This window comes from Lepisma saccharinum, chromosome 14, assembly GCF_977018435.1.
Source record: "Lepisma saccharinum chromosome 14, izLepSacc3.1, whole genome shotgun sequence".
Taxonomy (NCBI): Eukaryota; Metazoa; Arthropoda; class Insecta; order Zygentoma; family Lepismatidae; genus Lepisma; species Lepisma saccharinum.
This window is the reverse complement of record NC_139242.1, coordinates 74,498,493-74,514,347: the sequence shown is the minus strand read 5'-3', so window position 1 is coordinate 74,514,347 and position 15,855 is coordinate 74,498,493. Positions and strand designations below refer to the sequence as shown.

The following is a 15,855-nucleotide window of genomic DNA, read 5'->3' as shown; positions in this document are numbered from 1 at the left end:
AAATATCTTGAATTTTTTTCTAACAAAGTATCATTTATGTTGTAAACAAAACATATTAGGAATCAAATATATAACAATTATTTAGACAATATATACACATATTATTCATATAATTTAGTAATTTATCTTATTTGAGTGTTATGCACCGTTTGTATTTCGATTATTCAAGTCGCCTTTTCCACCTCTTTGGTTAATCGTAACGACGAGGATGAGTAATGAAAATATGTAAGGACAAACGCAAGAATATTCCATGCCTTATCCAGTGTTCCAACCTACGACCTCAAGCTTCGAATTGCGTTACGCTAACCGTTACGCCACGGAGGCCTGACTACTATATATTCTGTAAACGAATATGCGTGATGGTTTACAATATATTAAACTGATAGCTATAGAAATGTATTCATTAAATTCGTACTCGATGTAATAGCTCTTTCCTCTACACCGCACAGGTCTGTATAGACTTCTTAGGTATCGGCGACATTATTGTGAAGTTCATAATTCTCGCGGAACAAAAACGAAATAGATATTTTGTAATTTCTGGTAGATTATGAAATTTGCAAGGATTGGATAATTCGAAGTGCATAGCACTTATAAGATTCAGTTTCAAGCTGAAATCTACAGTTTCTGCGCACTCTTATTACATAACTCGCAGTTCCTCTCCTAGATGTCAGTATGTGTATTATTCGCTACTTGTAAGTTACGATTATTATAGGAAAAATACACTTTACTTTTTCACAGCGATTGACTATTATTAGATCACCCAGGATACTTTCACATCTTTGATTCATGATTAATTACATTTTGCAAAATTACTTGTCATTTCGAGCGACTCGTTTTCACAGAAAATGGAGTTTTATCGAGCGAGCAATTGAGAGTATTGAAAAGGAGCAGGATATGTTACTTTAAGTCCACTTTTTGCACAGATAGGCTAATCGGGACTAGACCTACAGTTTAAAGTAGGATCCGAACGACTATGTGCCTCCAATAGAACCCGGGACTTCTTGATTACAAGGCGACGACGCTACCACCATGCCATCTGGGAGGCCCTAGTATTGGGAAGAATGTCTTGAAGCGTGTAACGACTTATACACTATGTAGCATCACAAGGTAACCATTTGAAAGACATTATTTTTGGTTATAACTCCATTAAGCCTTGTTTCCATGATTATGAAAAACTAAATATGCTGACCAAGGCAGTAATTTAGTTTATTAAAAACATAAACTAACGTAACGTTTCAACCTTCTAGCAAGGTCTTCTTCAGACTCTGTATCAAGTACAAAAGTAACCAGATACAACAAGAAGGGTAATATATATACACAAACATTACTCCCTCCAGACTATTTAGAAAGTTGTTTGGAACTTTCTAGCAGATGACTTTCACTTTCCAACTTTACTTTTACCTAAAAGGCTAAACACAATTACTTCCATATAGAATGTGGTTGCACTTTTTAATCTCACGCTCTTTTCCCTTCATTTTTCTTCCTTCTCCTCTCCTCTTTTTCTCTTGTCCTTTCCAACATCTTCTTCCATTCTTTGTTTAACTTCAGTCCCCCATTCCAGTTCATTGTTTCTTCTTCGCCTTTCTTCTCTATTTCCTTGGCTTCCTTCCATTTTCTCACTAGCATTCTCTTCTCCCTTCCTATCTGCTTAGCCTCATCCCACTCTATGTCATGTCCTGTTTCTCTCGTCTGTTTAAATATTGCATTTCTCTCTCTCTTAAGTCGTACATCATCCCTATGTTGTTTCAACCTGTCTTTCAGCCTTTTTTTCGTTTCTCCTATGTACACACTCTGACATTCTTTACATTTTACTTCGTAGATAATCCCTTCTTCTTCCTCTTCTCTGTTTTCCTTTTTCTTGTTAGCATTCCTCGCTATTCCTAAGATGCTTCTCCCTCCCTTCCTGTAAGTTTTAATTCCTGCTTTCCTAAGCACTTTGCATATCTTTTCTGTGGTCTTCCCCATACTCCTATATATATAAATAGCCTATGGAAACAGCTGGAAAAGAATGGCTATGAGAAGCAGGATAGACTGGACATAAACAGAAGAAGTAAGAAAACGGGCAGGGGAGAATTGGAAGAGAAAGAAAAAGATGAGAGAAGGTTTGGAATAAGGAGTATGGGGAAGACCACAGAAAAGATATGCAAAGTGCTTAGGAAAGCAGGAATTAAAACTTACAGGAAGGGAGGGAGAAGCATCTTAGGAATAGCGAGGAATGCTAACAAGAAAAAGGAAAACAGAGAAGAGGAAGAAGAAGGGATTATCTACGAAGTAAAATGTAAAGAATGTCAGAGTGTGTACATAGGAGAAACGAAAAAAAAGGCTGAAAGACAGGTTGAAACAACATAGGGATGATGTACGACTTAAGAGAGAGAGAAATGCAATATTTAAACACACGAGAGAAACAGGACATGACATAGAGTGGGATGAGGCTAAGCAGATAGGAAGGGAGAAGAGAATACTAGTGAGAAAATGGAAGGAAGCCAAGGAAATAGAGAAGAAAGGCGAAGAAGACACAATGAACTGGAATGGGGGACTGAAGTTAAACAAAGAATGGAAGAAGATGTTGGAAAGGACAAGAGAAAAAGAGGAGAGGAGAAGGAAGAAAAATGAAGGGAAAAGAGCGTGAGATTAAAAAGTGCAACCACATTCTATATGGAAGTAATTGTGTTTAGCCTTTTAGGTAAAAGTAAAGTTGGAAAGTGAAAGTCATCTGCTAGAAAGTTCCAAACAACTTTCTAAATAGTCTGGAGGGAGTAATGTTTGTGTATATATATTACCCTTCTTGTTGTATCTGGTTACTTTTGTACTTGATACAGAGTCTGAAGAGGACCTTGCTAGAAGGTTGAAACGTTACGTTAGTTTATGTTTTTAATAAAATAAATTACTGCCTTGGTCAGCATATTTAGTTTTTCATTATTTTTGGTTAGTATTAGATCGTGTGTGTGTTTGTGTTGCGTGGATTAATCTGTAACAAGTGTACTGTAATATAAGTGCACTGAACAATGCCTTCAGACAGAAGGAACTGGCACCACTGTTAACGGCAACATGGCCGACAGTGTAACCAAGATTGCTGCTTGTAACTTCTTGAGTTCATGTTATACTTCGTGTTGTACAATAAAGTACGTTGTTAAGGTAACGTTAGTCTTTATACTTATACTAAGACGACCAGACATGTACAGATTAATTGATGCTGTTTCTTAAATTAATTTTCAACAAGGTAAAAAGGTAAAGTGTTCCCCTGTGCATAGCACCACGCCATGAAGGCGTATAGGGGGTGTGGGGGTAACGCCCCACACTTTCTTGATCCGGTCGTGAGTGGGGGTGATGTGATCAGCATCACGCCCCTGACCGCCTTTACCCCCCAGGGTTTCCCCCAGGTACCCATGTTATTCGACGCTGGGTAGGCGCCGGGGCCGCTTCCACCGTTAGAAAAGTTCCCGGATTTGAACCGGCCGGGGATCGAACCCGGGACCTTGAGCATGGTAGTCAGACGCGTTACCGACTGAGCCACCGCGGCTGTAGAATTTATTCCATTTACATAATTTGCTCTAGTGAAAGGGGCGTGTCTCACTTCTGCTATTTTAAAACCGTTAGATACTTATGGTCATCCCTGTATATGTCCAGAAAGTAAATGCGCGCTGGTTATGGACAATCTAGAACTAACGCTCAACATGTAACATCAACACCTCGCGTACAAAATACACGAGACATACCACATTGGAGTAACTAGAAGAGAATAGTTTCCTCAGAAAGCTAGTTCTGAGTTGCTAACCTCTACCGCTTGGAAAATGAAGAATTTATTTATTTATTTATTTACTCAGAGTTTCAGATACAGTCTTATTTGGCCATTTTACACTGAAACAACATAAGTAGAAACAAATAATAACAAAAGATAAAAAACAATAACAAGATGGGATAGATTTACATGTTCTTCGTCAGTAATATACAAAAGTTACATTCTGGAAGGAATATATCTACATTCAGGGGAAGTTTGTTGTAGATTTCTGGGAGCCTGTAAAACAAGGAGCGTTGTAGAAGGGATAGCCTAGTGGTTGGGTTGTGGAAGAGTTGCAGGTTGCGCGTTAGCTTTTGGGGTACCCTAAGTGAGAATTCACTGATTAGGAGATCTGTTCTGATTTTGCCATTTATTATTTTGTATAAAAATTTCATGTCAGCTAGATCACGACGAAAGGATGGAGTGTGAATATTCAGAGCAGCCATGGTGTCTGATTTGGATACATGTCGAAAGGAAGGTATTCTATGGCGAACAATTGCAAGAAAGAAACTGAGAACAGAATCTATTCTGGTGAGATTGGTTTTTGAGGCCATTGCCCAAATTGGAGAACAGTATTCAAGGATGGGCGAGATGAAAGATTTAAAGAATAAAGCAAGAGATGATGGGTTTTGAATTTCGCTAAATCTGTATAGAAGACCGAGAAGGCGCATGGCTTTTTTAGTGGTAGCAATAATATGATAATTAAAAGTGAGTTTTTCATCCATGATAATACCTAGGTCCTTTTGGGTGGAAACGTTTTGGATTGGTTTGTTTTCAATAGTATAAGTAGACACCACTTTGTTCTTTTTTAGGGAATAAGTAAGGAAAGAGCATTTCTGAGGGTTTAGTTCTAAATTCCACTGACGACACCACTTAACAAGTTCTGTGAGAGCAGACAGTAGGTAGCGTTGTAAAGTGAAGACGTTTGTTAACTTTCTCTTGAAGATACAGTTTCAGCACAACTTTGTCGTGTAAGGAGCTGGTGCAGTGGTAAGGAACTCGTTCTGTTATCTGTGTTCGATTCTCGTGTACAGTAGAAGAGGTGAGACAAGAAACTCTCCCACCCGTGAGCTGGGTCGGAAACGCGGCTAGCGCATGCGCGAACTTCCCCTTATCGTGCACACAGGCAGGGTTGCAGAACGTCATAAATACTGTGTGAGCACGAAGAAACAAAGTGATCGACTTCCTTGTCTTAATTTAAAGTGTGTGTTTGTTTTGTGTGTGATTTTGTGTGCAGTGTACTTGCTAGCATGGAAGCTTGCAGTTCAGAGAAATCAAGTAAACTCGGGGGACGGCAAGTAATCCACAGCCAAGGGCGAGAAATTGTATATAAAATATATACATTTATGAAAGGCGAGGTGGGAGTTCGTATGTCCGAAAAACAGTTGCAAAGGAGGGTGGCTCGCGCATGTGGTGTTTCTTTCAGCAGTGTGAGAAGAATTGTAATAGAAAGTAAAGCATGCACTACGTTGAAGAAGCACTTTCGTACGCCCCATAAAACACGACCTCGCCGAAAATTCAATAGTGATATAGACGAGTTCGATAAGTATGTTGTTAGGCGTATTGTGCACGAATTTCACATTACGGATGGGAAAAGGCCAACGTTAGAAGGTATCCGAAGGGTTTTGAAACAAAGAATAGGGTTCCAAGGCAGGGTCTGGTGTGTGCGCAAGATAATACGTGACCTAGGGTTTAAGTGGAAAAAAGCAGAAAATAATAGACAACTGCTTATAGAAAAGGACGAAATAATAAGTTTACGTTCATCGTATCTCAAAGCCATAAAAATCTTTCGTCGACAAGGGCGACCCACTGTTTACGTTGATGAGACTTATTTTCACAGCTCGACAACAAAGAAAGAAGCTTGGGTGGATGGAACCGCGGCTGGCGTCAAAGCACCGGTGTCTAAAGGGCAACGTGTAATTGTTGTACATGCTGGCGGCGAAGAGGGCTTTGTTCCAGGTGCACTGTTAACGTTCAAATCTGGAAAGTCTTCTGGCGATTACCACCATGATATGAATGCCCAAAATTTTGAGAAGTGGCTACGAGAGAAGTTGATCCCAAATTTGACACCAAACAGTGTGGTTGTTGTTGACAACGCCTCATACCATAAAGTACAAATAAATCCTGCGCCTTCTTCCTCCTCCCGAAAAGATACTATGATTCAGAGGCTAGTTCAAAACAACATCCCCTTTGACGCACACATGTTCAAACCAGAATTGTATTCGTTGGTGAAACTTAACAAACCCCGTTTGAAGATGTTCAAAATTGATTCCATCTTAGCAGAATACGGTCATTCTGTTGTACGTTTACCGCCATACCACCCAGATCTTAACCCGATAGAACTGATATGGGCAGACATGAAACAATACATTTCGAAAAAGAACGTGAAGTTTACTGTGGAATCAGCTACTAATTTGTGAACAGAATTTGTAGCTACGTTACCACTTTCAGCGTGGAAAAAAGTGTCAAATCACGTTAAAAAAATTGAGGATGAATATCTCAAGGCAGAACCGTTAATCGATAGTGCAACAGAGAGACTCATTATCAATATTGCCGACGACAGTAATTCTGACGTTGATAGTCCCTTGGAAGATGATAGCTCCTTGGAAGATCGTCCCATCAACGAGGATGACATGAGTGGTATAGAAGACATAACCGATAGCGACTAAACTTTATAGTGCAGGTATGCTCTATCTTAATTCACTATCTTAACATCTCACTTCTTGTGTATTTTTTTTTACTGTAAACACCTATTTTTTTGACGAACTTCAATTTCTTGCTTACTTTTCTTCTCGTTCTGCGTAGACAGTTTGGCCCGTATGCACTGCCAACCCTGCTTCCGAGCGTCCCTCCCCTACGTATGGCTTGGGCGTGAGGTCGCGAGGAGTTTCTTGTCTTGCCTATTCTACTATAAGATTGATATATGGTAGTTTTTCTTCCTTTTCTCATCTTCGGATGTAGTAACATTTATCTCATGTTAGTAGGATCAAACAGTGAATTGTAGTTTCTAGAGAAAAGTAAAGAAATAAATGGAACATTCTGATTGGCAAGCAAAATATGAACGAGTGCTCTGTGGGCACCTCATTATTGCACGATAATATTTTCCGAATTTTAATGACTCGTTGACGTCATTTTGGATTCTCTTTTTGTATAACTTTACAAATAGTAAATATATTAGTTTATCGAAACCACGCACGTGTACAAATGATTCAGGACCGGATGTTTATATGTAGAGGGCCGGGAATGACAACGTTATGAGCCCCCGCAACTCCATAATGCTTAATATAACTTATATGTTTTAGGTCAAGTTGTGTCAGATTGTTAGTTACACAGAATGATGCCTGGAATGTTTGTCTCCATTCTTATAAGTTTTAATATGCCGAATTCGACAAAAGTGATATCAATCATGTGAGGTTTTCCCCAAAAATCAGTATTATAATTACCTAGTGGTATAAAGTGATATATCTGTAAGGAAAACTTGTAACTTACAGTTCTGGAAGTGAAGTATATAATTAGTGTGTTCCGTTGGGATATTAACATCCCAAATCAGAGTTGGTTTTAAGGCCAGGCCAGATTTCAACTATTGACTGCTTGAGAACAAGGAAATGGATAACTTCGACAGATTCACGAGTGATCAGTTTCACAAACCAATTTAAACAAAAGTTACGTAAATTCCCGAATAAAAAAGAAACTCGTTCTCGAGCCGTGTTTCACTCAAAAAATGATCGAATTTGAAATATCCTCACGGAAGTAATGGAAAAGTTTTTAGGTCATCGAAAGATTCCCAACTACAAGAAAATTGGCAAAAAATGTTGAAGGCTGTTAAAACCCTCGGTTGTTCCATTACCTTAAAAGTATATTTTTTAATTTTCATGTAGGAAACAGTGAGGAACAACGGGGAAGGTTCTACCAGGATATTGAAAGCAAGAATGTAAAAATGATGGGGTATTTTTCTTGGATACTCCTAAGAGATATTCCAATGCCTATCTACACGCGGAAATGCACCAGGAGAATTTTGTATGAAAAGAAGAAACGATTCTATAACAATCATTAATAGGTATATTTTAAGTAAATTTACATCATTGTCATCTCGTCATTTGCTTTAATTTTATTTCAATATCAGTTTTATTTGACTTATCGATGAGAGTAACGTTTGTTAAGTCGCAAGCTTTTTAAGTACGGAAGATTTCCTTATACTTACAGTGGAAAGTTTTACTTAATTCTTTGATATTATATACTATCTGATTACCCGGCGTTGCCCGGGTATTTATTTATCCCAATCTTCTATTAGCCAGGAAAGTAATGAATTCTAACTATAGTGTAAAATGAAACTAATTTTAAATGTGATCGTGAATGTCACCAATTAGTTTAGCGACTCCGAAAACTATGGATTCGACACTAATCTAGGTCATTTGTGGCATTTTATTTTTCAATCCCTTTCACCCTCATGCCGATATGTGATAAACTTGAAGTTTAACCGCATTGGAAGTGTCACGAAAACTATGGATTCCATTCGCAATACAGCCTGAATGTTTGACAACCCGAGAAACACTATCGTTGTGCGGGATTGCATAGAGTCATGGATGTCTGTGCGGAATTTAAAATGGGTGGTTCTCGATTATTTTTACATGTCACCCCTTTCAACCCCACCCCCAGGATTGCCAGGTGTGTCTTACCCCAAAAATATTCTTTCCAGAGTACAAGTGATACGTGTACCAAGTTTGGTTGAAATTGATCCAGGCGTTCGAGAGTTTTGCCGGAACAAACAAATATACACACCCACATACATACATCCATTTTTATATACAGTAGAGCGTCGATTATCCGAACGTCGGTCAACCGAACGACCGCTTAACCGAACTGTGTACTCGCTCGCACCTGTTACTCTCCCACCCTACCGTCCATCATCCCCCTCACTCCCAAACCAAGTTTCCCACAGTAGTCGCCGCACTGAGCCACCGCTGGCGGAACATTGCTTCTAATGGGGCCTTCATAAGGCGCTGCTGACCGGCCAAGCCGCCAGTCGCTGTGTTTCAACAATCAGCACACTTCTGTCGATGTATGTATTGTTCATGCAAAATGCGTATGTAATATGTACATATTTTTGTTTAATAAACTGTACCACATACTATATATTCCTACTAAAGTTGCCTTTGTACGTTACTTTGTAATACTTAAAGAGATGCCTGTTTTTATGAATAAATTTACTGTACAGTACTTCTTTTTGGCAAATAAACATGTACAGTTCGATTATCCGAACAAACCAGTTTTCCGAACACCCATGTCCCCCAATTACTTCGGATAATCGACGCTCTACTGTATATAGAAGATAGATAGATTACGTCTTTTTAGAAAATGTCACTTCATTGCTTTCTTTCGTTGTTTCTCCAAGATTCGCCATATCGAAATCAATAATAGGTGACACAAGTTGCCGATTTCGTAGAGAGCTTGCGTAGAACCCGAGAGGTCCTGGGTTTCAAACCTGAAACGGCTATATTTAGGACTACTTCTTCCCGGGTTTACCTTAGGCCACCTAGCTAATACCAACAACATCTTATCTTACAAGATACATGCTAACTCGTTCACCACATTCCTCCTTACCTACACGTTACAACCCTCGGGGCAATAAGGCGTTGATTCCCTTATGCTTCTTAATTTTATTTATTAATTTGCCTGAAATCCTGACGTGGTGGAGGCCATTTTAGGTTTCAGCATATCGAAATCACAAGAATCATCAAAAATATGCAGGGTGTCTCGCCAAGAATTTCAATTGTCACGTCTGTGTTGCGCATATTTTTACCGAAGTGTAAAGGGTAACCTTTTCTGAAGACACCAAACTATGAACCTCTCTTCCATTTGTACACCTCGGACTGCATTTTGCAGACTAACGAGGCTCTGGCGTCTGGACTCTCAGCCAGTATAGTCCTCCGTAGGGCTGTTTCATCAATTTAATTTTTTATTTTATCACTTTCCCTATTCGCGATTAGCCAAAAGTGGCAGAAAAGCGAAGTAAAATTAAATCACTCAATCGATATACGTATATATAAACTTTGTACATTTTAACTTTGTTACATTATAATACGTACTGAAGTAACTCTTTGATGAATTATTAAGGATTACAACATAAACATTATGTCTTTTGGACAAGATGCAATTTCCTTTGAAATTACTGGACACCAAACCTCTTATAAATTTGTAAAAACATATAGATCTAAGTAAGGAACAACTAGTATCCCAAAAAAATCTATGAACAAGTATTGTGAATACACTCCAAGTCATTATGGCTATCATGTATCGAGTGATGTAGAAAGGAATACTATACAATTATATCTTTACTTCGTTACAAGGGTTACAACGCACCTCGAGATGTAAAAACATTGATCATTGAATTATTGGTGGAATTTATATTATACGTGTCAATGTTGCAAAATCTTTTGCTTCTTTTACCTCGCTTTTTTGCCACTTTTACGAGAGGATTTTAAGTGATGCATATGTTATTGTAACAGAATTTGATCTTAATTTTTTCATATTTGAGCTTTTGCTCGCAACGCCAATATCAAACGAGCATTTAGTTTCTGGACAAATAGTGTATATGCCACCATTTATCATCGGAAAAGGAATTAATGCATGGAGGTCAGACAAAATTGTATAATCCTTCTTGTTCGATACTCCAAGTAACCTTCGTTACTGTCTGCAGGAACATCTGGAAAGTTCATAAATTATTTAACTGAGAATAATTATACCATACATATGTTGCATTTTTAATGAAAAATATTTGTTATATTAAAGAAAAGCACGAAAGGAAAACAAATATTTTCATATTCCTATTATTCAACCTCTATCTAAATATGCATCATAATTATGAATAGTAATATTCATGGAAGATACTGTAGAAAATGAGTTTCTAAGACCGTTACGTATTATAAGATTGTTGGCAATTCTTGTAAAAAAAAATGTTGGGTTTTGTTGTTCATTTCATCATCACAATGTAGATGGGTTAGCAGTGAGTGGAGAAAATGATTTGTTTTCACATAGAAAGTGTCTATTTCTTAGTTAGAGAACCTATTTGGTGATATAATTTGGGAACACATTGTGTGTAGTTTAAAAGAGCAATTTCAATCTTGATGTGACAGTCAGGAACCGACATTTTCAGTAGACTAAAAGAACGAGATTTCTAAATAACAACTTGTCCGATCATCACTATTATTTGTTGATGATTACTAGTAGACACTAGTAGATCATGGAATTATAAACCTAATGATCTAGTAGAAACTTAAACGAGTACTGTATGAAAGTTCAACCAGATCTTGATCCTCCACATCTCGGATAAATTTCTACTTAGTACATCTCCTGTGTGTGCCCGAATGTAAGGCTTAAGTTGTCTTCTGTTGTGGCTTCAAATACAAGCAGAGCCGTCGGTAAATGCAATGATAGGCAAATTGTCCACTGTTATTTCAATCATATTTTCTGTTATACTCCCATATCGTGTGCCTTCCAAAGTGAAACAATTGTACTGCTGGATCAGGGATTGTTCCCTGCTACGATGCTTCCTAAAGCTTGTATAGCACAATAAAAAGCAAATGAACACTGTAATGGACAAGTTACCTATTATTAACTTTGCTGCCGGCTGAATCTGATGCCAAAGAAGAAAGCATGGGGAAAATCTGTCGATGTACTAAAATACAATAAGATTGTGGATTAACAAATAGAAATGTAGTATTGAGGCTCTATTTGACGTTCAGAAGATAGTTTGGTATTAAACTGTTGGCTTCCATGATATCTCGTACGCATGTGATATGTATTTAAATAATTTTCAGTTACCTTGTAAATTTATGGAAATGTGTTACACCTGAATTTCCTAAGGAGATGAAGCATTTATATGCGTGAATTTACCTGCCAACACAACGGTACTTCGCTTGTATCCTCCATCTGGTGATCTTGGCTGGCGAAAAGTTTATATTGTGCAGTCACTAGTACGTGTGGTCCGGGGGAAAAGGCATTCAGTGAGTATTTATGACAGATGTGCTCCTCAGTCACTGGAGAGTGCAAAGTTTGCTGGTCAGAGTTTGTCGTCTTTTTACGGGAGGAACTTGTTTTGAAAGTGTGCAATAAATAATTGACATGTTCGTGGACTTTCCAAGTGGGAATTCCACGAGAGTTACAGCGAGCACACGGCAATCTTTTGCTCGGAGTCTTCCGTGTCATGAGTTTGATCCCCCTGCGCCCCGTTCTTAACGGATTCCCTGTCGAGGCTGGTTGCCAGGGTGAAGTTCGATCTGGAGGTCATTGTGATACCCGTGGAAGCCTCCACGCCGTCCCTCAGCAGGGCACCCCTCTCGGAACCCTCCCTGTTGCTCCTCAGCTTCTCCGTGCAGCCTCTCCTCTTCTTCTGGTACACGCTGTTCTCCGCGTGCAGCGCCTCGTTCACTTCGTTCCCGGAGACGCAGGTGCACGCCTTCACGAAGCTCTTCTTGAAGTTGTCGCTGAGGAAGGCGTAGAGGATAGGGTTCATGGCCGAGTTGGAGTAGCTGAGGAAGCTGGCGAGGAGGAAGATGATCACCACCATGGTGGAGTGGCACTCGGACCCTTCGGAGACTATCAGTGACAGCTGGGTTGTCCAGTACGGCAACCAGCAGATGACGTAGACTGTGATCACCGTGAGGACCAAATTGGTGACTTTCCGGTGAGACTTCTTCTTCTCTTTCGATTTATTCTTGGGACCGACCGTCCTCAGCTTGAATATGACCTTCACGTAGAATATGAACATCAGCATCAGAGGGATCGCGAATCCCAAGACGAAGGTGTATATCGTGAAGGCCTTACCGTGAACCCCACCAGAGGTATCCGGCCAGAAGATATTGCAGTTGGCCCCTTTTTCCCCAATCTTCACGGAGGAGTATTTGAATATGGGGATCATGATGATGGCACTGATCGTCCACGCTGCACATGATATCAGCTTAGATATCAACGGGGTTCGCATCTTGGTGGCAGATATTGGGTGACAAACTGCTATGTACCTGTCGGCGCTCATGATGGTGAGGAAGATGGTGCTGGTGAACTGGTTCACCCCTGTGCTCGCCATGTACGCCTTGCACATTGCGTCCCCGAACACCCAACTCCTCACCGACATGGTGTTGACCAGAAAGGGTATCCCGATGAGGAAGAACTCGTCGCATATGGCAAGGTTCACTATGTATATATTCGTGACCGTCTGCATCTTGGAGAACCGGAGCACGACATATATGACCAGGCTGTTTCCGATGAGACCAACCACGCACACAATCACGTACATCACTTGCTGGCTGAAGATCATCCAGAAGGAGTGATCAGGGATGCATCCGGGATCAAAGCAGGCGCTTCCGTTTTCCGCCCCGCTGCAGGTGTCGTTGTCGATGAGCGTGCTCAGGAGCGAGCAGTTCTCTATGAAGCAGCCGGTGATGTCGAAGTTGGAAACCTCGGCGTCGGCGCTCATTTTCGCGTCGGGTCACTCTCAGCTCGGGATGATCAAGCCGTCTTCTCTCGCTGGGCCTCGTCCATCTTTGTAGTGTTTCGAACCGCAAGAAGAACTTGCTAAGGATGGTGGTTCGGGAACATCCCCACTGCAATGTACATTGAGAAGGTTAGGAAAAAAACGTTACAACACCGAGATCACTCACACTATTTGATGTCACACGCGCACCGAAGTTCGACTTCCACCCGAGCTCGACAAGTGCAATCAACGCCCGTGGCTCATTTCGGCAACTTCCTCTGCAAAAAGACAAAAACATATATGTACATATTAGTAACGTGTTTACATGTAATCATATTTGTAATTCAATTTCTACCTGGATGCAAACAATCGAATGCTTTATTGAAGTTCACGTTCTGACATACCCTAGCTAAAAGCCATAGTGACCAACCACCCAACTGAACTGTTACCCAACACGTCACATAATACCACCCTACTTAATACCGCAGTAACATATTCAAACTATATATTACGATTGTATTTCAGAGGTATTTTCTATTTATTTCGATCCTTGTAAAGATGGAAATTGCTACCATTGTTGAAGCAGGTGTCCTGGAGTGATCAATAAGGTTAGATCCAAGTTTCTGTCAACTACATAACTCTTTTCTTCAGGCAGTGTACTGAAAAAATAAACCTGTATTGGGCAGGGCACATACACCGGGCTGAAACTCATCACAATACAAGACCGCCATTATTCGAAATGTCGGATGCCCAAGTTGAAATCCCACTTCTCTGTTCAGGTTGGCTTTTAACGGTCTTTTCCCGAACTCCTGCACAATACCCTCTGTTTAATCTCTTCACAATATTCTCTGAAGATGAGAACTATGTCAATTCTCTGAAACGGTGGAAGCAAACTTCTATCTAACCTAGATGATCAGTCGAGGATACCCGTTTGAGTTTTGTGGCCAGGAATGTTTCAATATCTATTTTACTCATCATGTTTACAAAGCGGGAATATCAACTGAACCAATATATTACTGTACGAATAATATACAAACGCTTTTTCCCGTAATGCACCGCGCGTTGGTAAATAACGTGATCGATTGCTTCTGATTGGCTGCTATTCCAACGAATAATGAAGAAGCTAGTAGCAAAAGAGACCACGAACCAGGTTCGTACCCAAAGGGGGCCAAGGGGGGCCACGCCCCCCTCGAGCCATGAATTTTTTTAATGCAAACCTATAAAAAAAACTTAAAAATTAACATGGACGATTATTAAGATTTTGCAAGAATTTTGATTTTCTATCCATAAATGAATGTGATGTTTCTGGAGAGAGGCAGACTCCAGAAGTCTGCAGTCTACCATATTTAGTAATTTTAGTTTTATAACCTTTATGGGGAGCTACTAAATGTTCCAATTTGGCCGGGACAGTTCACTATTTTTACTCCCTGTTCTGGCCTTTTTCGAACTGCTGTCTTGATGAGAAAATGTCCCTTTTTGGTTAACCCACATTCAGACACGTTCTTCATTATAAGGATCATTTCATAGCGTTGGTGGTCACATTCAGGGTACGAATTCCCATGGTGAAAGGAGGGCTTCCCATCTTCCATCACTTTCTATTAAAATTTTCCTCCCATCAAAATTTTCCGAGCGTAAGAATTTGTATCATAACAACAAATATAAGAAATTAGTTTTGTCTTCAAACATACTTTACTAAAAATAATAAGATAAACACATACAAAGATGGAAGATCAATATGATGTCTTCCCGTGTGTGAATGTTGCATACATATCTCTCTCTCTCTCTCTCTCTCTCTCTCTCTCTCTCTCTCTTTAGGGCTGGTAACAGCATGGGGTAAAAACGTACTTCTACAGTCATAGATAAGATTTTAAAATTATATCAAATTGGTCTAGTAAGGAATGGAGTCGTAGCTGCGAAGGAGGTTGTCCAGGGGGTTGCCCCTGGAATACAGAAATTAGACCGACCTGTTATTTCTCCTCCATTTCTCACCTCCTGTCGTCGAGAATAAAACATAGCACTTACATGTTAATTTCATAGTCTTTCATAGAATTTAATGTCTTCTTAAAGTTTCTAATTTTTTGTCCCTCTAGTTATCTCTAATTTGCAATCGAGTTTGCAGATTTTAACAATAACACACACTGCTTGAATGAAGATGATATGGGATGCACAACAGGCTGTCCTTTTATTAGCCACATTTTTTGAATTTTAATTTTTTTTTCGTCGTATTCAACGGAAAAGAGTAGGTACATAAAATGTCCATAATGTCTAAGCATGCCAGCTACATCTAGGTAGGGGGAGGTTCAAATTCGGTGCAGGGGGTGCGACACGTCTATTCTTGTCCTGGGCTCTGAAATCTCTAGCTACAACTCTGATAAGGAAATATTTCCTTTCGAGAGACTATTAATAGATTTACACCATTATAGAAACATAACACAATAAAGGTATAAAAATTTAATTATCATTATTAATGAAAAGCAATAATTAAATAAAATCTCACATTTGGCTACTAAAAACATTTCACCTATCTTCTAATTTCTTGACATTTTGAACAAGTTGTTAAGGGAATTCATTTTGTTAGTTTATAAATGTAGAAAATTAATTTGTTTCT

The 15,855-nt window shown here is 39.5% G+C and overlaps 1 protein-coding gene across 1 annotated transcript in view; it reads right to left on the bottom strand.

The window, feature by feature from the left end:
- Positions 1-15,855, bottom strand: part of LOC145998410 (uncharacterized) — a 458,011-nt gene that overhangs the window by 35,818 nt on the left and 406,338 nt on the right. The window contains exon 4 of the mRNA XM_083134817.1: positions 11,941-13,525. Within this exon, the coding sequence (XP_082990943.1) occupies positions 11,941-13,250 (1,310 nt within the window). The 5' untranslated portion in view covers positions 13,251-13,525. The remainder of the gene's footprint in view (positions 1-11,940; positions 13,526-15,855) is intronic.